This window comes from Amblyomma mixtum, chromosome 8, assembly GCF_055824585.1.
Source record: "Amblyomma mixtum isolate Tamu chromosome 8, ASM5582458v1, whole genome shotgun sequence".
NCBI classification, from domain to species: domain Eukaryota; kingdom Metazoa; phylum Arthropoda; class Arachnida; order Ixodida; family Ixodidae; genus Amblyomma; species Amblyomma mixtum.
The window spans coordinates 147,647,591-147,673,323 of NC_143019.1; the positions used below are offsets into that span (position 1 = coordinate 147,647,591).

At 48.6% G+C, this 25,733-nt stretch overlaps 1 protein-coding gene across 9 annotated transcripts in view; it reads left to right on the plus strand.

The window, feature by feature from the left end:
* LOC149334738 (uncharacterized) overlaps window positions 1–25,383 on the plus strand; it is a 148,400-nt gene extending 123,017 nt beyond the window's left edge. For 3 of the 9 annotated variants that reach the window (XM_089555356.1, XM_089555359.1, XM_089555360.1), the window contains 6 exons: window positions 3,517–3,546; window positions 6,013–6,114; window positions 8,798–8,905; window positions 9,023–9,103; window positions 16,171–16,233; window positions 25,111–25,383. In XM_089555356.1, the coding sequence (XP_089411482.1) occupies window positions 3,517–3,546; window positions 6,013–6,114; window positions 8,798–8,905; window positions 9,023–9,103; window positions 16,171–16,206 (357 nt within the window). In that variant the 3' untranslated portion in view covers window positions 16,207–16,233; window positions 25,111–25,383. The remainder of the gene's footprint in view (window positions 1–3,516; window positions 3,547–6,012; window positions 6,115–8,797; window positions 8,906–9,022; window positions 9,104–16,170; window positions 16,234–25,110) is intronic. The other 6 variants (XM_089555358.1, XM_089555363.1, XM_089555365.1 and 3 more) reach the window with 4 other exon arrangements.
* The last annotated feature ends 350 nt before the right edge of the window (window positions 25,384–25,733 follow it).

Consider the following 25,733-nt stretch of genomic DNA (forward strand, 5'->3'; position numbering starts at 1 on the left):
GTTTCAGGAGCAATGCATCAAAATAGGTTGTGCGACGGCGCTTTTATGTAGCCTTCGATCCCGTCCGAAGGCGCAGCAACAGCGTTCTGCAGCTACGTCCCACAGTGCTCAAGCTACGCATTTTACCGCCGTTACACCGAAAAATGTCCGGTCCCTGCTGCATCGTTGAATTACGCGACACGTTCATAATGCTCGCAGCACCGGATTCCGCGAGCTTACCGCAATGTTGCCACCCGCGAGCACGGCGGACAACGGCACTCTGGTGTGCTACTCCCTAGTTGTCGCTAGGCCTAACTTGTTTCGTATCGAAGCCACAGGGGACGTCGCTTTTGAATTGACCAACTTATGGCATTGTCATAACATCATTGTTTCATAATAAAAGAAGGATATAAAAGAAGGATATAGCGACGCCTTAGCAGCGGAGCTGGTGTGCAAGCAGATCGAGTAGTGCTGAGCTGCAACGGCGGCAGCTGCTACACGGCTGTGAACGTAACACTAGCTTGTATCGCAGTTATTACTCCTACCAGCAGCTTGGCACAGTTGAGCGATCCTCAAGGAGGATTCATTTTTGACGTTCCCGTATCCCAGGGCTTATTATTTGCGAGAACAATAAAGTTTAGCTGGATCACCGCGTCACTTTGTTCGTTGCACCACAACCCACAATGGTGGCGAGCCTTGCGACAACGGTGAACCGTGGTTCGAGATTACTGCAGATAAGTTTGTTATCCGCGATTAAGCATAACCGCATTTAGACTGCCCGTGTGACTGCAGGTCAGCCGACAGGCTGCAATGCTGACAGAGCAAGATGATCGTCTGCACGTGCCATACTTGCTGACAGATGGCAAGTACGATCATGGTTGGCTGGACTTGGCACAAGACAAATTGCAGCGGCAAGTTCGGGGTGTGATCATTACGCGGGGAATAAAAAAAAATTGAATTTTGACAGCAAAATTTATGATTATGCGAGTAAATATGGTATTACAGCTGTTAGACAAGCGCTAATAACAAGGGAATGTGAAGCATGGCACTGGACACAATGGGTGTCTTGTGTAGAAGTGGTGGAGTAGGCATTTTTTCCCTCTTTTGATGAGCGCAGCAAAGGAGTTGAGTGCTCTTCTTTCACTGCAGACCACGAACTTTTGTTTCATTATATATGGCTGTGTTTAGAGACACCAACTTATTCGTTGTTTCAAATGTTGCGTATTGCTCCAGGACGTGTTGTCAGTCGTACTCTCATGTGCACAGGGTAAATAATTTATTGCATTGTTTACACTGAGGTGACGTCATGACCAGGGAAGAGCCCTGTGACACACTGACTGCTACATGCTGTGCCTACGAGGGCCTTTTGAAATGCCAGCAGACTTGCTGCGATATGCTCAGAAAAGCCTAGCAAGCGAGGGATGACATCGAGTTCTGAAACCAAGCGGCTTGCTTGGGCCGGTCTCAGTGGACATATGTCATGCGTTATATTTCGCATTGGCACACCACACCACCGCTGATGCTTGGCGGACGTGTGTGTTGGTGGCCCATAGCTGACAGTGTGTCAGTCGACCGATCCCCTGGTTGCATTACAGTGGTCATATTCGATTTTCCAGTCCCGGACTACTTGCCAACAGGTCTCGGCTTCCGCTCTGGCAGGTGACAGCATCATGGTCACATGACTCAACGCCAGAGCCGGGCTCCCCCTGGTTACCATACCAGGAAGCCGGCATCTGCTAGCAGTTGATTTGAAGACCATACTGTCAGCTTAGCGTAGGTGGATTACAGGACTCAGTTTCAGTGCCTATGATCACCGCTACTGCTCGTGGCAAAGTTTGCACAAATTAGCCCACCTCGTTGTGGATAGGCAGATAGGCGAAAGCCTTCGCAAAAATGTTGACAGCAAGCGCTATAGCTGCTCCAGTATACGAGTGATTCACCTGCGATGCTTTCAGGTAAGCGTGCAGACAGCATTTCGCAAAGCAAGCGAACAAGAACCTTTTGACGACATGAGCAAACAATACGAGCTCACAGCTCCGAACGCGCGTCCGTGTGTGGTGGATTTCAAGAAAATAGAACGAAGATGCACGAACAAAAAGTCTTACGCGATCCTGGCTGCGGCAGCTGAATTTCAATGGAGGAGATATTCTAGAAGCCCGTGTGCTGTGTGATGTCAGTGCACGTTAAGGAACCCCAGGGGGTCGAAATTTCCGGAGCCCTTCACTACGGCGTCCCTCATAGCCTGAGTCGTTTTGGGACGTTAAACCCCAATAAACCAAACCAAAAAGTCTTAAGATAACTCAGAGAGCAGCTACAGGGTGAAGGTTTAATGCACGATATAGCCCCAAGTAGCCCGCGTACTGGCAGAGGTGAAAAACGAATGCGTTGCTGTGGCGATGTAGGGAGCTTCCTGACTGGTGTGCGGCCCGAGGAAATCGTCTGTAGGACTTGAGTCGGGAAGTGCGGGACAGAAAATGGCATATGCCCAGTGACACGATGCCTCGCTGTTCTTGTGCTGCTTGTTTAGTCCACTTCCTGGAAGGCTGAATTGCTAGCTGCATTCTACTTAGGTTAAACAATCTCTTCTCTTTTTTGTTATGCAGTGCGATAACTCTGCAAGAATCGCCAAAGAATGCGAGCGCTAGCCTGGGGAACGCTTCATGGCCAGGTTGTTGGCATCACTTTTGGCAGGCAGTTCTTGCTTGTTGCAGCTGCTTTTTCCAAAATGTCCAGCACTTCAAATTTATGGGTGGAGAAGTATGTTCGGCGACCATTTGTTGTCCTCAAGTGATGCCGACAACTGCTAGCTGCTGGGCACCTGCTCGCTCTCCACAGTTTCCGACATCACACATGCGAACCTTGCGGACTCACTAGGCCTATTCGTACCATTGGCGAGTGTTGAAGGGTGAACATGTGTAGTCGCTCGTTTTGCTTATTCTTAGTACGGAGAAGGTGTAGACAAAAGCAACTAGTGATCGTCTCATCTTCGCGAAGGTTTCAGCTAGGCCGCCAATGTGGCTGGTGTGTGAGCGGTGGCACACTGTGCCGATCAGCCCACTGAGTGCAGAGTTGCCGGCGCAGCCATTGCCATTCGTGGCCACTTAAAACAGACCTGACCACTTGTTGTGTCTGGTGCCTTTTCCCGGCTCTCCTTCTCCCTGCTGCTGCCAACATGCTGGGCGAGCTCCCTGGCGAATGCATCAGCAGCACTGCCTGCAAGTGGTAGCAGCACGACACAAAAAGGGAGGCCAAATGCGGCACAAACAACATTGCCTGTTGGGTGATCCACAACTGTTGCCCCTTTCTCACGCTGCTCCCACTTGCGCACGTTTGGTGGTTACAGGGGGCCGTCAGAGCCTCTTCTGCACTGGGCACACCGCCATTGCTCTAATTCATTATAAGTGGGCCCGACTGTATGCGTCATACTGTGCTGTCACTATTGTATATCCCGTCCTGAGAGAGAGGACCACTTGTTCTGTGGGCCTGCACTGAGACACTCTCTTCCCCCCCCCCCCCCTTCTCCCCTCTGCACCGTAGGCCAGTCTGTACGGGGAGTTTCTGGAAAAGGTAATCTTTCTCTTCTTAGAACGGCACTGGGGCTGTGACAGGGCAGGCCGCCTTACTTGAAACGACTGGGCCCAGTTTAGGTTTGTGTCATCACCAGTCTGTGTGCGGAGACCAGTGAACCACCACACAGCAGAAGCATGCTCACAGCTGCTACTGCATTCCAGACATCCGTTCAAGGGCCCATGTCGGACACTGTTGACATGGTGCAGTCTGCAATTTCACAGTTCCATAAAAGCGTGCAAAAGATCGACTGGCAGGTTTAACAAAATCCCTCGAGAGCAAAGTAGGCGACAGTTCTACCTTACCGCTACTCACCTATGGGGCACAAACGTGGAGGCTAACAAAGAGGGTTCAGCTTAAGTTAGGGACAACGCAGCGAGCTACGGAAAGAAAAATGATAGGTGTAACGTTAAGAGATCGGAAGCGGGCAGAGTGGGTGAGAGAACAAACGCTGGTTAATGACATCCTGGATGAAATCAAGAGGAAGAAGTGGGCTTGGGCAGGGCATGCAATGGGAAGGCAAGATAACCACTGGTCCTTAAGGGTAACAAAAAAATTGAAATAGACAAATCATTGCACATGTCCTTAGCTATTATTTTTTCGATTTTCAGCTGCATACATAATACACTGCACTTTCTGCGGCCTTTCAAGTTGGGGGAGTTATGATTGCTGTGCCACTAGAGAAAGCGTGAGGATGTGCTGCCCTGTGTTTCTTTGGGACATTAAACCCCATAAAACCAAACTTGTTCCGAGTTCTGTTCTTGGTTTTTTTATAGCAGAGCTCCCAGTTCCTTCTTTTCTCCCCTCTTTTTTTTTTTTAGGTCAGTAGAAAATGGTTTCTGTGGGTGAAAAGGTTTGATTGATTTTTGGTTTATGGGGGTTTAACATCCCAAAGCGACTGAGGCTATGAGAGACGCCGTAGTGAAGGGCTCCGGAAATTTCGACCACCTGGGGTTGTTTAACGTGCACTGACATCGCACAGCACATGGGCCTCTAGAATTTCGCCTTCATTGAAATTCGACCGCCGCAGCCAGGATCGCATCCGCGTCTTTCGTGTCAGTAGACGAGCGCCGTAACCACTGAGCCACTGCGGTGGGGGGTGTGGTTTTCGTTGACATAGTCATAATAAAAAATCTGCCGGTGCATTTGGTAAAGTACCTTGGCAGTATGTTGCAAAGACCCTAGTGAACCAAATAAAACCACCCTCATCATTTATAAATCAAGCGCACTACATAAAATGCAACGTTAACAGTAAAATGAATCTGATAAGCATTCAACTGATGTCCTCTTCCAATTGGAACTGAATTCCAACCATTTCACGTGGTTGTCTTAACTCGCCACTCGTACTCTAAAAGAAAAAAGACTGAATGAGAACCGACTGAAGTGCTCGGTGTAGCCTTTCACGTTTGAGGACAAAACGGATGCCCTGATCACTGACTGGCGGAGCAAGTCCGGTCAGGTTCGCATCACTCCCTTGCATTAGAATGTGAAAAAAAAAAACAGCATGAAATCGGAGATGCTCGATGATGCAGCTGGTCCAGGAGCGCTAACTGGGGCTTTTGGCGGCAGGTTCAAAGCGTCGGTCATGCATAACCAATGGCTGATGGCGCAGTAGTGAGAGTGAAATGGAACACTACCCTCAGTTTTGGTTGGTTTTGTATTAAGGCTGTATGAAAAAAATTCCATTAATCGGGACTAAATTCTTCTACCATCGGATAAACTGGACTAAAATAGGACCAAAACTGCAACTACCAAAATTGCCTGATTCTAACGCACTCCCGACTGCAACACGCTAGCAGTTTCCAGTCTCAAGAAAATAGGAAGGCATTATTTGTTCATGTCTGCAGGGGTATTTCACATGCAAGTGACTGAGTGCATGAACAGCATGGCGCAAAATTTCCAACCTGTAGGAATCTCATCGCTTTGGCTGCTCGAAACAGATTTTTTGTTCCGTGGGTGGTGGCAGAAATTGTTTCTCTTGCGTGTGAAATGGGCTTTGCTAGTCTCTTGGTGGTTCCTCACTGTCGTCATGCAATTGCAAAGGTGCAAGAGGAACACACTTTTCATGCTGTCCGTACTCGCGTGCAGCAAAACGACATACCAGCAGTAGTGTAGTTTTGCTGCCAAGTGTAGTCACTAACCCCAAGTTTTCTCTCGTGACTATGTGGCAAGCGAGCAGTTTGAACTTCAGTTAGTGGAACCAATTCGCATTTGTATTTACATTTTTTTGTTAGTTTTTGTCCACATGCAGGCACCTTGATGGGAGCGGGTATGGGATGTGCAGTACCCGCCCACCAAATTTTGAATGGTCATTTTTTGTTAGCCGAATTTCATGCGCAAGTGTTCACAGCTGGGCCTAACGTCAGCAAGATGCTAACGAATCTCTTTTCTGAATCTGCGAATCTCTTGTCCGAGCAGGGTTGCCCCAGAAGCAGTGTGCAGTGTGTGTGTTGGATGTGTGTGCAGGTGAGGCGCAATGCGCAGGATGTGCGGACACACCTGGAGAGCCGAGTGCGGGAGCTGGAGGAGATCAAGCTGGCACGGGACGACTACGACCTGCTCAAGCAGGTGGGTGTGGCTGCCCAACTGGGCAGTTCTTTCTTTCACATCTGGCAGCTTCCGGTGTTCTATAAATGGAAATCTCCCACTACTACCAATTTGAAAATGCAAACACTTCCGGGAGCGCGCAGCCACCCCTCAAAGTGGGGCCCCTGTTCCCCACCCTCGCCCAGCAGTTTCTGTCGAAACGGGTTTTCCACCAGAAGAGGAAATGTGGCAGGTTTCTCCTGTCGGTGGGCAGACTGTGGGCATGTACTGTGACACCAATCATGCAGTTCACTAGCCATTGAAAAGCTTCGCAGGTTGCCATTAGCAGGGGGCAATTTTGGCCATTCTTGTTCTTCGGATGGTGCGAGCTGCCGGTTGACTGAGCAAAAAGGCGCGAGCGTAGTCACTAATTAGCAAACCTTAGCACGCACAAGAGCTGCCAACACTGAGCTCTCTGTGTGAGGACAGTACGCAGGTTGCATCACATGTCAGTCCCTCTTGTATCATTTCAATTTTATTTTTTCACAATGTGAGTATGCCCATCTTGTTTTTGTAATCTGGATGAAATTTTACCTTCATTTTCTGTCGGGTGTGAGGAGTGCTTTGGTCTCTTAACCTCAACATTGCTTATATCGTCTGGACACTGAAGACTTCCTTGTTTCTAATTTTTCGTGTGGGTCCATATCCAGAGTTTCTTGCAAAATCAAAACTTTCACAATCACCTGATTGGCCTCAGTAGTGGATGTGGAAACGTCGCACATGTAGCTCATGCTCCATAGCTTAAAGACCCCATTGAGATCAGAGCCAACATGGCGGTGTGCTCTGAAGCAGAGCCCCTTGCTTTGGAGTGAACTCGTTGGTGTTCCTGCATTTTTCGGCACGTGAACTGGTATAAATTGGGTGCGGGGCTTTTTCTTCGTTCTGTCTTGCCTATAACAAATTGGATGGACGATAAATTCAGACTGTTTTTTGTTTCTTTGGAATGATTCGGCACCTCCTTGGCCTAATGAGCACCGGTTTGTTGCAGAAGTTGTTCACTTCGTGCAAAACAGGTGGTGCCACTATCACTGGGTCACATCTGCACTTGAGTATGTTGAATGATGTGACTAAAGCATAATGTCCCACAAGATGCTTGTGTCTACTTGTGAACAGATGTCTAGAAGCTTGACTCTGCTTGTCCTGTGCTCACTGTGGATGCGCCGCAACACGTGTGACTTGTGGGCTTTCGGTGTTGTTCCTTACAGTTCGGAGCTCGCCAGTTAGTTTTCAGGCATCAGGCCCAACGCATGCATGAAGAGAAACAGTGCAGGATGTTTCCAGCTCATCTGTTTGCCTAACAGTGGTTCTTGCAGTGCCTGCATGAAAGTACCTGTGCACCATTGAAGCACGGCAGGCATTGTGCAGTGCACCTTCTCTGTCACCCCAGTGGTGCAGAAAACCTCTTATAAGTGAGGGAGCTTTTGGTTGGTGGATGCGCAACTAAAGGGGTGGCGGCATTAACATGCTGCTGCTCAGCTGACCTGAGTGTTTCGATTGTGACGCAAACTCGGGCACTGTGTGCACTGCCCAATTAGTTTGCAGCCTTCCGGGCAGCATGTCCACCCCACATTGCGGAGGTTCACTGATGGATGGGGGCAGAGAGGGCCCAATTGTGCTTGTTGTGGTGCAAAACAAAAACTACGCAACTTGCAGTAAAAGTAATTACATATTTTAAACTGGCATAAAAAAAAACTATTTATACTGTAAAAGCCTGTATATATTACTAGGTTTTTTTCCCCCAATTTTAGCCTGTCAAATTTCCACCTCATATGATATGTGGATCCAAACAATTTTTGGACAGAATCTGCTCTTCCATTCTGGGTTTTTTGCGCAAAAGACACGACACAAAAGAAACGAGGTAGACAGGACAAGCGCTTGTCCTGTCTACCTCGTTTCTTTTGTGTCGTGTCTTTTGCGCAAAAAACCCAGAATGCTTAGGCACCAACTAGCCTGCAAAAACATACTGCACTTCCAGTTTCGTTATTATCGAGCACCATCACAGTTGCGCTATCTAGTGGTGGTGTTGGTCGGTAGCTTCGATTTCGACACCAGTTGACTGCACTGGCCCGAGACCACGCAAGCAGTGCTTGGCTGCTTTTAGAGGGAAAGTAATCATACATAGCACCTGTGGTTGGCATGGAAGGACTCTCGGAAGACAGGTGTGCAGATGCCACCAGATGAGTAGCCATGCATCGTGCACAGGGCATTTGTGGCTGCCTTTCTTTACTCGCATTGGTGGAAGCTTTTCTGCTCTCTGATATTAGTGTGGGCCATGGGAAGCGTCCTCCTCCCCCTCCCGTGTGCGCAGCAGCAGGCGACCGCTGAGCAGTGCTTCTTGTTGGCTTCCCCTTGGGGCACTCTGCTGTGGCAGTCGGTGATGAGCTGTGTACTGTGTGGGGGGGATCTTGTTGTCTGTCAGCAGTAGTGGATGCCACTGGGGGGGGGCAGGCAGTTGTGGTTTGTGCCAGTGTTTGCCTCTTCTGCACGGATGTTCTGCACTGGAGGGCACACTGGGCGGCAGCTTTTCTTGGCGATGGCAGCGTATTGCTGGAGCAGGTGCGTTCAGGGGGGGGGGGGAGGGAAAAGGTGTCAGGGACAGATGTTGTGCTGCTGGAAGAGCCATGCCTGGTGGCCACCTTGGTGAGGCATTGTCTGGCTGTCCCAGGAACTGGCCGAAGTGAGGGAGCAGCTGGCCAGGGCCACCACCGCCACCCCCACCACCAAGGGGGATTCCCCTGCCACCAACGGCCCCTCGGCAGAGAAGGAGGACAAGGTGGGTGGTGCACGACTCTGTCTGTCCTGTCTCTGCTGCTGCTCATGGCTGCTGTGTGCTTTCTCTCTCTCTCTCCCCCTCCCTCCTCTGCTGCCTAACCTAACCTAACCCCTGAAGCTGGATGAGCTGGGGCACGATGTGCGCCCCTCGGGGGACGCACCCTGCTCTAAGCACCACTCTAACCGAACTAAGAAGCGGGTGAGTGCACTTCCTCCTCCTCCTCCTCTCTCTCTGCTGCTGCTGCTCTCTGGGTGCATGGGGCATAACACTAAACTCAGGTGGCTAAAATACAACAAGTGCCGGAAAAATGCCTTACCGTTCATTATCTGGACAAGCCAGGATTACTCCACCAAATGTATGAAGAAATACAGCCAAGCCCACTGATAACAGACTTGGCTATCATGCACCATTGTTTCGTTATACAGTTGGACTTCAATAAAACGAAGTAGTACTTCTTGAGACAAAAACTTTGTTATCGTGATAGGCTTCACACAACTCCCTGGTCAGCTGATCTGGATGTCTAAACTTAATCTTGGCCCTGTCAAGAAGAGGAAGGCATGCTTTTTTATTAGACAAAGAAAGCGTGCCTTCCTCTTCTTAACAGGGCTAAGATTAAGTTTAGACATCGAGATCAGCTGACCAGGGAGTTGTGCGAAGCCTATCACGATAACAAGGACAGCGACACGTGCGTTAGCACACCTCACTTAGCCATAGTAGTGTGAAATTCGTCGCAGCGCTGGTGAAATTGTGAAGATGTGCCAACTAGCTCAGGTCACGGTTATGCAATATGTGTAGCGCATTTCATCTACACTGCATGTGCTTTGTAAGGATTGTGCCGAGTGCAGAAGATTGTGCCGATGCTGTGCCCTGAGGTGACATCAGGGAGGGCAACCAGGGGCTGAATCCCCGACAGAGTTCGCTCTGACATAGGCATCGGGGGGCGGGGGATGAGGGGGCCCATCTCGGTTGCTTGTTATCCTTAGGGGGCCATGTGCTGACTTCGGTTGACCTTCAAACGAACCCCGCGAACTTGTCACCCAGAGCTTGTAAAAAAAAAAAAAAAAAAACACAGAATGTATCCTGAGAAGGGTTGAGTGTTTGTTTCCTTTGTGTTCCCGAGAGGACGCTCTATTTAGTGTTTATTTTCAGTGTTTGCGAGGGGGCGCTGACCTTTTTGAACTTTGCGCGGGAGCCTTCCCACGTGGCGGCACTTTGTCGGCTTGACATTTCCCCCAGTCGGTAGAGTAGCACACTTTTCCTCGTTGGTCTGAGTATCTTAGCTCTTTGCCTAGCCAGCCGGCCCTGCGACAGCCTGAAGAAGAAGGGCCTTTGGGAGGAGGCAAAGGACCGCTGATGCCCCTGGCCACATTCACCGCATGCGGAGGCATGTTTCTTCTCTCCGAGTTCCACACAGAGCGACCAAACGCCCTCACTTGAGTGACAAGCCTCGTGACATAAACAAAATCCGGCCACCCTGAAGTGACGTCAGCGTGACGGCCACTCACAGCCTGTGGAGCCAGGTGGCACGAGAGAGAAAGCAAACACTCTCGTGGATTCGGCCCCAGCTTTCACTCACGGGAGACATTCCACACTGTCAAGCTTCACTTTCACGGGAGACATTCCACACTGTCAAGCTTCACTTTTATTGCACACCCATTTTGGATGTATGAAAGCATAGCACGAGCAGTTGGTGAGCTCACTACATTCACAGTGTAAGACAAAGGGCGTTCTTGGGAGGCTTAATCTGGCTTCTGAAGAATTGCCAGTCAGTGGGCCTCTTCAATTTACCATGCTCGGGCACCCCGCTGGCTGCCTGAAAGTTCACCCCTGACAGGAAATTGCATCATGGTCACATGGTCTGGCGGCCACCGGAACCACCAGGCCGGCAATCACGACGGCAAGCAAGTCGCGGAGGGCAGATGCTCTCCCTAGATTCCCGCTCTGCTGCATCTCATTGCTACGCACGCGTACGGCAGAGATAGGCAGCTTGGTATCGAAAACAACGACCTGAAGTTATTGAAGGCTGCATTGTCATAGTGAGGCAGCTTGGGCACACGATCTTCATTGGGAGCTTGGGCTGGGAGAGCGCCCAATGTTTTAGGTTGCCATGCCTGCACCGTTGAACCAAGCAGTGACAACTGCATGAAAAGTAGGAGCAGGCTAGCCACGGTGCTAATGGGAGGCCGGCGTTTTTGTGGCACCCAAAACAGCTCCCTGCATGAAGAAAGCAGTACTTGTGCATATTTTCCGGTGGAGCGTAGCGGAATGGACCGAACATGCGTTGTGGCGCCTCGTCCCTCTGGCGGACTGGAGCAACCACAGCCAGTGCTTTCTGTAGGCTGCCTTGTGCCAGAAATGCGCTGTGCCATGCTGTTCCACCACCATGCATAATCACGGTAATATTCTGCACATGACCACTGCTTTTGTTAGTGACAGCATTCAGTAATCGTCAAGTTAAACTGTTAACGTCATCTTATGCTGTACTCACCTTGCCTTTGGCCACGTCGCCTTGCATCTATATTACCAATGATCGATGAATTCGAAATGCGTCTTCACTGCTGCCAGGGCTGCCGAGAATTTATGCTAGTATCTTTTGACACTGTACTTTCGTTTCTTGCGTAGCTGAGATTCCAGTTTACAGCGCACGCAGCAGAGACTGTGCCACCACTTCATGCAGTTCTTCTGCATCTGTGGCATCGTCTGAATGTGATTCTGGCAAAGAAACTGCACAAAACATGGGCACCTCTTCGCCCTTAGGCTTTTGTTTTCCGCTTCTTGTCCGTTTTTTTTCACTCATGGAGCCGTTTGATGCATCGCACTGATGTAATGAATGATATGTCTGAATGTCTCGTTTCTGCAGTGTCCCAACATCACGTGGGCAAGGTTTACTTCTGTCTGCCCAAAAAAGAATTGAGGCTCGGTAGAAATGACCTCTTATTTGCACTTCGTCAAAGACCAGTGTTGTTGGTGAAACTGTGAATGTCTTCCAACTGGCCCTAAATCGTCCGAAACATCTTCTGAAATAGTTTCTAGTGCAATCAAAGCATTGTAGAGCGTTTGAAAGCAATTTACAAGCAAACCTTGTTATAACAGATGTTACGGTTTATTGGCTATATCAGACTGCTCCTAAATGTTTCCACCAAACACACTCATCTTCTCTCACTTTATATATATCAAATCAATGAATATATCGCCAAACTGTGGCTGCTCGGATGGCAGGCTTTGCCTTGACAAGTGGTGGACGCTGGCGCCATGGCTCACGCTTTGCTTCGCTTCGGCCACCCAGAAGATGCAGTCTGTCTGTCTCAGAACCAGTTTCATTAAAACTTCCTGTTGGGCGAGTTGGTAGTTCATATTGAATTAGAAATATTATAGCGCAAACAAAGACACGGACAAAAAAGAGAGGAAACACACACACAAGCGCTTGTGTGTGTGTTTCCTATCTTTTTTGTCCGTGTCTTTGTTTGCGCTATAATATTTCTAATTCAGAACCAGTTGTAGCTTTCCAGCAGCCATCCTAGACTTTCACGGGTTGACGAGGCTCACTGCAGTCCACGCTGAAGTGACGGAGTGCCAAGCGCTGAAATGATCGTAGGCTGCTCTCCGCGTAGGCCGCGCTGGCTGCCTGTCTGCGACTGCGTTTATTTAGTACGTCCAGCTTTTCCTCAAGGGGCCTTCCGCTTGCGTCCAAGCATGATTGCGGTTACAAGTTCAACGTTCATTTTAGACGTTCACGCGGTGGATGGACATCTAGTGGCAGCTTCTTGCAGCCAGTTCCGTAGCCAGGCCTGGTCAGGACTTGTCAAAAATCAAAATGGCGGTTGGCGCACATTGCCTGGACGAGTTCGGGGTGCCCGGTTGCGACACATCATGCGGGAACGTTTCCACAGCTACAGCATAACAGTGGGGTTCCCAATACATTGGATCCTATATGCCGGAACCCGAAGAAAACGACATAACAGCCGGGAAAACGCAGCAGTGGGGAAAGTAACAGGGGGGGGGGGGGGGGGTTCTACCGTATGTAGCAGGTAAAAAATATGTCTCAGACCTGCCCTATGGCAATGAAAGTGGTATGGCAAATGGAGTAAACTGTGTCGTGTCACAAACCCTTTCAAATGTTGGGTATCCTGCAAGAGTTGGTGTGTCATGTTTATGCACAGCACAAGGGACGAGAAAGAAGATGAGGACAGACACCCCGAGTTATTTGCAGAAATGCAGTACATTTATATATACACATGGTGTGGCAGGTGAATATGAAAGATGCACAAGTTGAGGCCACTTATCTTTTTCTATGTCTTGCCTAGTACGCCATATAACGCCAGGGAAGGGGTGCCAGTGCAGCCAAGATCTACGATTCTGTGTAGTCTCGCTCGTGACAGGGTCTTTGCTTTTGATTGAAACACACAGAATCCTGGGGAGTGCTGCTGTGTTGGCATCCCTTCCCTGGGGGGGTGGGGGGGGGGGGGGGGGGGTGGGGGGCAAAGAGTTGGCAAGGAGAGGGTGCATGCATGTCCATTTCTGCAAACAAGTCAGTCAGTGCTGTGCATAAACAGAATGCTGGCAGTGCAGCTACATGTGGCGGCTGGAGTGAGGCGGTGCTTGCTTATGGTCCCATCAAAACTGGTGGGTCTGCATAGATTAAGAAAGAAAGTGGCTCTTTTTTCTTCTTCTGCTCTAGAGGCATAACGTGCAGAAGGTTCCCCTGGTTTGCAGTGATGTTGAAGCCCTGGTGGATGATGTGGAGAGAGTGGGGAACCAGGTGGGAACAGGGTCTGGTTTCTGACAGTGGAGCCCAGTGTTGTCAAAGGGGTGTGCAGTACAGGGTGGCTGTGTTTGTCGCTCACTGTACTGTGGCGAGGCATCTTTTCCGGTTGTTTGGGCGAGTCGGTACGGCTACGCACTTGCACGAAGAAGGCGGGACACAACCAAGGAACACACGCGACAGGTGTGGAGGGCCCAAACGCAGTCCGCACATGTCGTGTGTGTTCCTTTCTTGTGTCCCGTCTTCTTCTTCGCGCAAGTGCGTAGCCGTTCATATCTTTTCCCAGCAATATATAGAGGGTGCCAGAGCTCCTTGTATGTACCTGGACGTGTCCTGAAGATCAGTTGAGTGATGTGGCAAGCCACACAAGAGAGTGGGCACAGCGGCAGTGTTGGTGGCTAGCATGGTCTGTAGTGCAGGAGAGCGTTTGGAAATTCAGCAGATCAGTGCACTCGGGCAGGGAACTCCTGCCAGATTGTGGTGCCTGCCTTAAGCCAACATCCTGGGGCTGGCCGGGAAGGCCACGCCAGCAGGCATTAGTTTCTCCAACCCCCTAATAGACCTTATGCAAAATTGCTGCCATCTGTCGGAGAAAAAAAGAACCAGTGGAAATCCGCCATGTTGGAGGATGACAGAAGCTCGTTCCGCCTCTGCTGTCTGGATTTAGGCGTGCCCTGCGTTAGCTTCCTTACTGCTGTGCTGGCTCGAAAATCTTATTTACTGTCACTTGAGCCTGTAAACATGACTGAATGGTCAGTCGACGTGTTTCTGCTGCCCAAGTTTCTAAGTGACTTCGCAGACACTTACTACGCGTCCAAACCATTTTCCGAAAGCCACCGAGTACGGAGCTACAAGTTTTTCACGGAGTCCTACGTCAGTTTGCCGACACTGAACACCAAGAAATGTACGAAGCAATTGTAATTTCCGTTTACGGCTATAAATGTGCGCATTTCGGTCTAGTTTGAATCAGTTTTTATTTGGTTCGATACTTTTTGCGGATGGGCATGCTGCTTGAATTGCTGTTGTTGTGGTTGCGTTTTCTGTGTGTTGTGTAGGCACCGAAAGCAAACGATAGTAAACTTCACGCTCATGTTGGTAGTGTCGAAAAAAGTGGCCTCTCAACATGCGACGCTTTTCTATTTTCCTTGAAAAGTTCATACAGCATTTGTTTGTTTGCCCTAGTGCCCTAGACCGAGAGAGAAAACATTTTATTATTATTACCGGGCACATAGACCCCTGGGTCGCCGCACGACCCCACTACACAAGTGCTTACCATTCTTGGACTATCGCGCCGTTAAAAACACGTAGCCCGTGAATGCAGCAGTGTCTACGATTTTACCACGACGAGCAAGCAGTTGTGCACTGATATTTTTGGAGGATTTTACATGCGTTATGCATTCCCACTACTAGTTGGAACTATGGTACCGCTTGAGCGGCTGCCCTTACGGTCCTTTCTGTTTTTTTTTACACACAACACACGGTTTCGTGGAAACCGGCCGGTTCAGTGAAATCGCTACACGCATACAAGCCGTAGCTCCACAAAATAGGCACCTTTCCCTGGTCTAACAGAAACGATTGACTGACTTGCAGAGCGCAAACGTTCTGTGCCACGGGCACTTGACCCTTGCTAGTGTTTCCGTCGAAACAAATATTCGCACTAAAAACTAATGCGTGTAACCGCTGGGGCGGATAACTCTAGGAGCGACGGTTCTCACAAAGCGCGACCCGTACCACTGAACAGCTGATCACGATTACTCTCTTGCGAGGCCGATCATCGCAGCACTTCACGGGAAATCGCAGCAGAAAAACAGCTTTTGTGTGATAATTTCTTCGTGTCTACAAAGCTTATTTCTAATTTCATTTGCTACATGGCGATAACGAAATGTCTTGCGCGATGTCTCGACATGTAGTGACGGTTCTGCAACATTTGTGCCACGGACGTCGGGGATCGCAGTCCAAAAATAGAAATGCGCTCAGATCAAGCCCTCTTGCCTTTTTTCCCTGGGCTTCTTTGCGACCCTTCTGCGTACAGCAAGGCAATGAGCAATATGTGAGGATATTGAAGGCGGTGAAACTCGAGCGCGCGCGACGAGCGTGTACCAGTACGTGCCGTGAATCTGGCGGCTATCCTCCAACATGGCGGAACGCGCGCGGCGACCGCTAGATGGCAGTGCATTTCGCATAAGGTCTATAGCAGAGCTCACCCTATGGGTATCGCAAAGCAGGTTGCATAGACTTCCTCAACACAGCAGGGTGACACACATTGGAGGTGTGTTGAAAACCACAAGACTGCTAGTGGGTGGCACACTGCTTCAAACGATAACATATCCTCCTGTGTGGTAGTGCACCAATGCTTAAGGGGGAGGGGCTTTGTAGCTGTTGCTCCATTTGTATTGGCTGAGCTCAGTTGTGCCATGGGGCACCTGTGTGTGTGAAGTGTGTTGTGTGTGTGTCCGTGGTGGTGCTGCTGCTGTAGTGAAGAGGTCTTCTCTCTTTGCTCCAGTTACGGCTGAAATTTTGGAAGAAGAGCAAAAAATGAGGCCTCCTCGGATGCCCTGCGGCTGATGTCAGTACGCTCTCCCTCTGCCACTGTGTGGCTTGGCAACACTGGGCTGCTTGTGGTGGCGGTGGGGGAGAAGCTGTTGTTGCATGTGCTCTTCTCTCTGTTTGCACACTGCTGCCTGGGTTGGGGTGGCCTCTCTGTGAGACTGGAAAAAGATCCTTGTTGAGGCATACGTAGAGTGGGCAGCAGCAACTGTGCACTGCTCTGGTACAAAGATTGTGGCTGTTTTCTTGCACTGATGGCTGCCTGCATGGGGCAAGGGTGCTGCAGCCTGAGCATGGCCCTCCGAGATGTCATTCGGTACTTGTCTCTTTAATCGAGCGCCAAGGTGTGTCATGAAAGAAACGGCTGAGTGTTGGCATTCCAACTCTGGAAGCTGGCAGGGAGTTTCATGCCTCCCTGCTGCAGCATGTCACAGCCGTCATTGGGTCTGTGAAACAGAATTCAATTGTAAACCATTTAACTGCAGTTGCAGGGATACGACTACAGCATGATTTGAAACAAAAAAAAAAATGCGCAAGCACAAATTTAAAATAAATCTCTGATATGCCCCAGCATTGTGAAGATGGTGCAGCAAACCAATTTGGCTGTGCTGCCAAAGCCGTGCCCAGCCACGCCAATCGTGGGTATGCTGGTAAGAATGCACTGCGATCCTTCATTGAGAATCTCATTGAGGAAGTTGATGTCATTTCTCTCGAACAGGATGGATGAATGCTCTCGTGATATGATTGCAGTTGACCCCCAGCTGGAGGGGCTTCCACATGGAGCATGCGAATGGTGGAGACTCTGCAGATGATGCTGGGGCATACAAGGGCACAGTCTGTCTTGTCAAGGGGGGGGCAGTGCACAGGGACTGGGTATAAATTACATTGTTGAATTGTGAAAACAAATGCATTATGGCTTTCAATGGGGCAGGAAGTAAGAGAAAAAGTTACCTCGTGACTTTTTTTAGATGAACTATATCAAGGTTTGTGCACTGAGGTGCTCAACAAATTTGAACCTGCGAATTCGTAAAAAAAGATGTTTCCATTGTGGCCTGGTTGGTGAACATGGCCACCAGAGAAGGCATTTTCAAATCTGGAAATGGGAAGTTTCTGGGACTGGGCAGGTGGCATCGTCCTCTCCCTCCCTGCTGGGCACCAGAGCAGAGGGGCTTGCCCAAGGGAGGCCTGGCTGAGCACCTCTGCTGAGAAAAGCTGGGCATGTGTCGAGAGGGTGACCGGAATGACGGATGGCACAGCCAGGGCCGTGGGGAGAGAAGGCAGGGTTTAGAAGAGAGCAGGCAGTGCAGCACTTGGCACATGAGCTGGTCATAACAAGCAGGCACTGATCCCCCTGCCTTTAACAATAAGAATCGGCCGTTAGTGATTTGTTAAAAGTTCCTGTCGTAGCCTAGACGCCTGGGTTGCCTTGTGGGTCGGGTGGGCCGCCTTGGCAGGGGAGGCTGTGCCGTCGGAGGAGTGGCTGTAGGATCCTGAGCTTCCTGCCTGCAGTCAGTGTCAGTGGTGTGGGGCACCAGGTTTCCTGTCCTACCTGTGGCTGCAGAGTCGCCTCTAACCACCACCGCTGGTGAACTAAGTTGCCTTATAACAACATGCCTTGGCTGGAAAGATTGTTCCTGCCACGTGGACCAGAGTAGCTTGCTCCGAGGCTTCCAGTGCTCAAGGCAGTGCGAGTCTGTCGAGCAGGGCCACCCCTGACGCTGGAAGGAACAACGTGCGGGCTGCACTGGGCGTAATTAGGGCGAAGGCAGAAGATGGGACAGGAAAGATTCATTCTCTGTACTGGAATGCGTTCAGGGACAGTGTCGGGCATCGCAGCGGACATGCTGGGAATGTCCCGACAAGAGGCATCTCACTGGGCAGGGTGGTGCATTCTTCGCTGCTCTCCACCTTCCTGGCTTGTGCTGTTTGTTACCTCACATCTGGCGCTCTGCTGGCAGGGCGCTTGATAAGGTATCACCCGGGGCCGTCACATATTTTGGGAAGGCATTAGAACAAGCAAAACTACAGTAGCCGACTGATTTTACCGACTCCAATAATTCGGACTCGCACGATATTGTGAACTTCGCTGAGGAACTGTCACGCCCCTCAAAGGAATGTGTACATTTTCACGATCGATATTTCGGACTTTGTGGAGTTTAAAAGTTCGAATTTTTGGATTAAAATAGACACCAACAATATTGTGGAGATCGTTTTTCAACTGAAAATTTGTTAATTCGGCCTAGTATAGATGCGAGCGGGCATTGCTGTCGCAACCAACCCAGTCCCCGCTACCCTGAAAGGCGCCATCTTGGATAGTTCATGGTAAGATTAGATGACTGGGATCCCAAACTGTTCATGCATATTCCAGTTCGGGCCTGATTAGAGCTTTATAAAGATGGAGTTTGACAGGCATTTTTACGAAAACTGACTGTGAAGGAATCCAAACACGCGATTAGCATTTATGAAGTCAGTGTGCATTTTCCATGACCGGTTATTTGTGGTGTGAACGCCAAGATAAAAGATGCCACTGCCATTAGCGATGAACTGCCTAGGAAATAGGGGATGGGATCATCAAATAAGCACTCGCATGTGTGTACATTAAGGGTCATAAGACAAGGAAATGTTGAGTTTAGGCCGTCTTGTAACGCTGCACTCTCAGAGGGGTCAGGTTTATTTATTTATTTATTTACCCTCAAGGCCTAGGAGGCGTTAGAGGGGATGGGTACAGGGGTTGAACAAAATTCCAACAAAACAATTTGAAAAAAAAAAAAAAAAGATAAAGCACATTCGTACAGGCACACTCTCTTGGGCCTGCAGTATTTGGAAATAAATAAAAACTGATACATATGTTGCAGGGCTTAAGAAAAGAAACAAAAGGCTCCAGACACAGCAAACAAGTGATAAGAAAAAACATGAAATAAGCAGGCTAGACAGTCAAAAAAATTTTTAGCGCGTCTTTGAATGCCACAGGATCTTCAATATAGGCAATGGAGGGGGGAAGGTGGTTCCAGTCCGTTATAGTTTTTGGCAAGCAAGAGACAGAAAACAGATTTGTACGGCAGTGTGGGGCGCGAACTTTGTATGTGTGATCGACACGCGTTGATACGTAAGTAGGTTCAGAAAAGAGTTCACTTTTCAGTAAAGGGTTATTGAAATAAATTTTTTGAAGCAGGCACAAACGGGAGATCTTCCTTCGAATGTGCAAGTTCGGTAGACCTAGTTGTGATTTCATTAAGGAAACACTTGCAGTGCGGGCATAATTAGACAGAATGAACCTGATAATGTGTTAAATAACGCAAACAATTTCACATGGGGGTAGACAATTGATATAAATTAGGAACAAAAAAGTGGCCTGAAAAGTGAACCTTGCGGAACAGCGTATGTTACGCGGGTAGTAGAGAAGTCATGGTTGTTAACGGAGATGTTCTGGGAGCAGGTAGACAAAAAAAACTTAATCCATCCTAAAATATTGTCATCCAAATTAAGGGCACTGAGTTTATTAAAGAGTAAATGATGAGAAACGGTATCAAAGGCTTTGGCGAAATCCAAAAAGATGCAGTCTACTATACTTCTGTTGTCAATTGCCTGAAACGAATCATTTGTAAAAGACACCAACTACATTTCATATCAAAACGATTTTCTGAATCCATGCTGACATGGCATTAGAATTGAGTTAGTTTCGAGAAAAGACACAAGGTGCGAGTAGATGCTGTGTTCGAGGAGCTTGCACGGAACACCGGTCAATGAAATGAATTAAAAGGTGAATGAGTTCTTCCTGACTTGTGCAACCTTCCCTACCTTCCAGTTATTCCGCGTAAAATCAATGATTAGAATGCAGCTGTACTTTTGAGAAATTTGATATTAATGCTGTCTACGCCTGTGCATGAAGAAGGCTTCTGTTTTTGAGTCAGAGATGCAGTGCCACCAGAATCAGTGACCACACTGGGGACAAACAGGTTGATTGGCATTGGAAGCAGAAAAACACGAAGCAGATATACCTCGTGGAAAGCATTGCAGCAGTCATGGTCGCCTATTTCCACATCCCCAAATTTTTTTCGGGTCATCTTTTGGGAGGGATGGTAAAACTCATCTTTACTCTCACTGGTGGCAGCAAAGTGAGGCTTCCTGTGGCCCCTTGGCAGGAGGCCTCTTTTCTTTTTGCTGAGCAGGCGTTTCAAGCGTGCATTCAACCAGATAAGTTTTTGAGGAATGTGCCCAATAATTACTGCAGCAACTTTTTCGTTGAGTTTTGTTCGACGGATCGGCTGTTGAAACTTGTAATGTAGTCAGCAATGAATTTTTCCAGCTCACAGTCAGCACTTCTGTTATCGCGAATGAATTTCGATGATTTCTTAGTAGATATTATCGTCGAACTGAGTAGTACAATGGTCATCACTCAATCCAGGTAGGAAGGTCATTGAAGGGTGGGCAGAATAAGATGTGGCGTGTGTCGGGTAGGCTGAAGCACCAGCTGCTTTAGGTTCAGGCAGAGGTTGATTGATGAACATGTAGGCAAAAATTCATTGCACCACTTAATGGCCGGAAAATTAGTCACCAGGACGGAAAGCGCGTGACAAGCTCTTTTAGTACATCATGTAGGCACAAAATGTAGTGGAGAAGGTGGCGGTCTGTAGCAGGCACAGGTGGTGAAACTTCTGCAGTTGCTAACTACATGCGCTCAAACAAGTTCCAAAGCTGACGTAATAAGCAAAATGCTAGATTCGCGCACTGCTGTCAGTACGCCGCCACCTGACCGCAAGGTATGGTCACAGCAGTAAAACTTGCAAGCAGATTCGCAGTAAAATATTTCATCATCATTCACATCGCCAGAAAGCCAGGTCTCGGTTAGAATGACATCTGCAGAGCACGTATCAATGACAGCGGACAGATCATCATCCTGTTTATTACAGACACTACGCACATTGGAAAACGGCAGAAATGGGTTTTGCTCTCGGGCCTTTCAGTTGCTATGAAGTACGAGGACCATCAGAGACTGCATTGGAAGTGCTGTTAGTAGCAGAGGCACAATTAGGCGCAGGAAATAACTGGCAGGTGCGGTCAGTGACGGAACAACAGATGTAGCAGTTATGGTTCATATATAGTTCGTTTGATCGAAGAGACTAGGAATGCCTTGGAGGTGCTCGCTTCCGCTCGCGTCTTCCCATGGGTTACCTCTCGGCCTTCGCAAATGTCATTGCCCCATGCAAACTGACTGTGCTTGCTTTGCGCAGCGAGTGCATTCATTCGTAGCACGACTGGGGCCGCATCGCACTGTCTGGTACCATGATGTGATAGGGATGAGGATAGCTTGGCTATGACTTGGAAAGAGGCTAGTATTGTTGCTTGTAGGTGGAACATGGGCAGTGGCGATTTTCACAATTTTGAAAGCCAGATTTTTGCACAAAAGTTATTTTAAGTTGACGGATTTTTTGGACTGTTCGATTATTGGGGCCGTTTTTCGGGTCCCGCTTAGTCTGAAAAATCGGTCAGCGACTGTACTCGATGGGAAAGACAAGCAAAAAAGCTGTGATGAGCCTGACAGATTTTGCCTGGTGTGGTCTTTGACAGCAGCTGCATGTAAAGTGCATGGCACATTCCATCCAGCTGCTGTCAAAGCAGGCTTGCCATAAACATGCATTTCTCTCTGCACTGGTTGAAGGGCTATGCCAAACCTGTTTGCTTTGGGGGTGGTTTGTGTGCCACAGCTGCGGCACTGACCTGCACTGTCTCTCTCTCTCTTTCCTTCCCTCCCTCCAACACCACCAGACACGAAAGGTAAGCGCCCTTCTTGACCTTGTTTGACCCCTGGTCTGCAGTGCACTGTGTTGCTTCAGATTGTGGCACAAGGAAGACTGGACAAAAGAAGAAACGGCCCCCACAGTTTCCTATTGGGGCACATTGGGGCAAAAAGCGAGGCAAGATCCATTTGATGATAGCATATTACAAGCACGATGTGGCAAGCACAAAAAACCCAATGCCAACAGGAGGTGCAAGCTCAGTTTTTGACGTCACGGCTACAAAGAAGGGAGCTGTTGTGTTCTGCCGAGATGTGTTTACCGGTTCAAAGCATCTTCCTTTGATAGGCTTCGTATGGCTGCCATTCCCAAAGCAAGAGAAACAAGTGATGGTGTGTAAACCTCCACTCCATTGTCTCCTTTGTTCGTCAATATCATCAAGACTGCCTCGCCCAACAGCAAACACATATTTAGAGCAGACATCCACTCGTTTCCAGTTTACCTGTTTAGCAGCCAGCAATTAAGGCTGAGACATGCCATTGCATGATACTGCAGTGCCTGGTTCATGGTACACGTGCTTTACTGTTGCGATTGACACTGACCACTCGATGAGTTCATTGGAACAGCACAATACAACCCTTCCCCTAGTGCTGTTTGAAAGAGGTGGTTACTTAGCTTTGCCTGGAAACTTGGTGCAGTAAAGCATCATCTCCACTGTCCCCCCAAAATTAACTTGTATCAGTGGGGTTGTTTGTTATGACACTAATTTGGACTGGGCCCGTGGAAGGTCATGTTACGCTGGGACCATCATCCCTCCTTGGCAAGCCTGGATTGCATGGCAGGTGTGAACGCAGTCTGGCCAGAAGGCCTCAGTTTTGCAATTCTGAGCTTTGCACTGGCCTGTGGTGGCCACCACTGAGCATAGGTACGAAGTGGGCAAGTTTTGTTTATTTGGGATTTTCATCTTGGTCCCCCGTATCATAGGAAGTCCATTTGGTGGAAGAGAAGTGCTTGTCTTTTCTTGGTGCTGTTTAGGCCCCGTTCTCCAGAAAAGTCCGATGTTGGTGTTGTGAGCGAAAAAATCACGTGTATCATCACAACCTGCCCGCCATGTCCGGTGTCCGCCATGTCCATGTCCGCCATGAGACTCTCGCTGAAGGTGTCTTAATTTTAAAAATAATCTTAAAAAAATTACAAGAAGATACGATGTAAACGTGCTCTTCTCCGCCCCAAGCAAGCTATCAAAAGTTTGTTCTATGATGGTTAATAAGAAAAAGCCGATTTGTACTATCAACCACCAACTAGGTTTCACCCGTTGCACCACTAAGGTAGCGTACAGCGTTCCGCTCACTTGCAACGGAGTGTACATAGAGAAGACTGAACGCTGTTTTAATGAGAGAGCTAGGGAGCATCACAGTCTGGTGAAAGAAGGGAAGAGCGGTCATCATGCTATCCACTGCCGGGACTGTAAGTGTAAACCTATTTTTTGGAAAACTAAGTTTCTTGGGCATGGAAAGGATCGGATGGAAAGAGATTATTGAGGCATATCACATTAGAAAAGCAGGTGGTCAGTGTGTTAGCACTGCTTCCTTGTCTCTTCTTGATGACGAACTGGCGTTTTTGGACCACTGCCACGAGACGATAGTAGCGCTGTACTTAAGCTTTGGCTTCCGCAGTGCAGCATACGTCCTGTCGTACCTGTGTCCACGTTTTTTCGTGCTGCTATGTTTTCAAGATGGATCAATACCAACCGGCCCAAACTTCAGTGCTTTTGTAATGGGTCAGGTATGGACAGTGGCTATTATTATTTTCCGATTCACAAGACACACAAGTCCTCCCTGTAACCAATTCCATTGAACGTGCCTAGATGAAGGAGCTAGACACCGCAGCGGACACGGGACAGAGAAAGAAGATGACACAGGGCGGTACTTGCAACTAAAATTTTATTTGAAACTTCATGGCTTTATAAAGACCGAGGCACGTGTGACACCGCCCTGTGTCGTCTTCTTTCTCTGTCCCGTGTCCGCTGCGGTGTCTAGCTCCTTCATGTCTCACCAACTGGCCTACACATCTACCCTCCTAAGTTATGTGCCTAGATGGCCTAGAGGTCTGACTCATGACCCATCTCATGCCAGTTTTCATTTCAGCACAAATGACATTCTTGCCTGTCATAACGACCTTATAATCATAGTTTAGCTCATGTTTTAATCAATTCTTATTTGGTTGACTGGTGTGATGCCACATCGTCGTCGACCGATGGGAATCGGGGGGGGGGGGTTGTCACTGAACACGCACTTTAATGCTGTTGCATTCTCTATGGACAAGATTTTCGGTTTTGTTTTGTTGGCCATGTCCATGAAAAGGCGCGGTATATCACTTGTGAGGAGCCTTTGACGTTCACCCTCTCTTGGTGAACAGGGTGCCCTTAGTCCCTTGCCAGTGCACAGCTGAGACCTTGGTGCCACATTTACCAGCCACTGCTACATCTGGAAAGTCAGTAATTTTGTGAAAGTTCATAGAGCCCTAATTCAATTTCAGCATAGAATAACAGTGGCCCTAAAACTTAACATTTGGGCAAGCGTAGGTTGGATCGCATGTCAGAATTAGCGTTGAATATGTCTGGTCATGTTACATAGCAACAGTGCACTTATTGCATTATGTTGAGGTGTAAATAAAAATATCCGGTAATATCCAATGACCTGCTACTGAATTCAGTGGAATGCATTCTAGGGTCATTGATTATTCACGGAAGGTGCAGTTTAAAATCAGTTCTAGTCACACCACCTTCTGGGTCACATGTCGCTGTCTCGCCATTAATGGATTGTGAGAAAGTGTAGGTGTGAGACGGGCTTTGCCATGGCAGTTGTGATGTGTTTGTGGTGAACAGCGACTCAAGTATCCTGGTAGCAAGAAGCAATAGGGATATGTCCAGGTCAAAATGGGCTCTTCTGCACAATAAATAAAAGAAAAAGAGCCTTCGTGGTGCTCGGATGCATTCAGTTGCTCTGGCCTAATTTGTTTTGAGGCACTTTACTTTGCATGCTTCCCTCGTGTTGTAAGGTTGGGTTGGATCGCATAACAGAATTGATGTTGAATGTCTCTTATCATGTCGCATGGTAGTTGGAGGAGGTGTTACGAGCCACTTACGTCCTTTCCTGCAGGGATCGTCAAATAAAAAGTAGAGGTCCCAGACCGAGTGCTCTCCATTCCGCCGCCAGACGCAACTTGGACATCTGCTTCTTTGCCCTCTTCCTCCTCGTGCAATGCGCGCGACACGGGCCAGGGACCACCAAGACTCTTCTTCTTCTTCTGCAACGTCCTGGTCTCGTCTCCTCCCTGTTTGTTACTTGTTGTTGTTGCTACTGCAGCCTGTGAGTTTACGTCGTACAATGTAACCCATGCTTTTGCATAAAGTTCTACACTGTCTGCTTTTCTAGGAAGCTTCTGTCTCATATTATTCTCCATTGATATATAAGACGACATCCAACTGTGTACCATAGCTTTCAATTGGCAACACAGCGGCTCCTGCATAGTCTTGTAATTGTATCAATACTGGAAAAGGCAGATCAGGACGGAATTGTTCTATGTTAACTCAAGAAGCAGTGCCCTACTCTTTGAGCGTCCCGTGCTTCAAATCCCTTGCTTCAGAGTGAAATGCTGTATCAAAAACGCATGAAGAAATAGCTCACATTACCAGGGGAGCAGCTAAGGTATTTCAATACTTGTACTGAAGGAGCGTTGACTCACGATAGTGGAAATGAACACGGAAACTAACCAGTAAGTA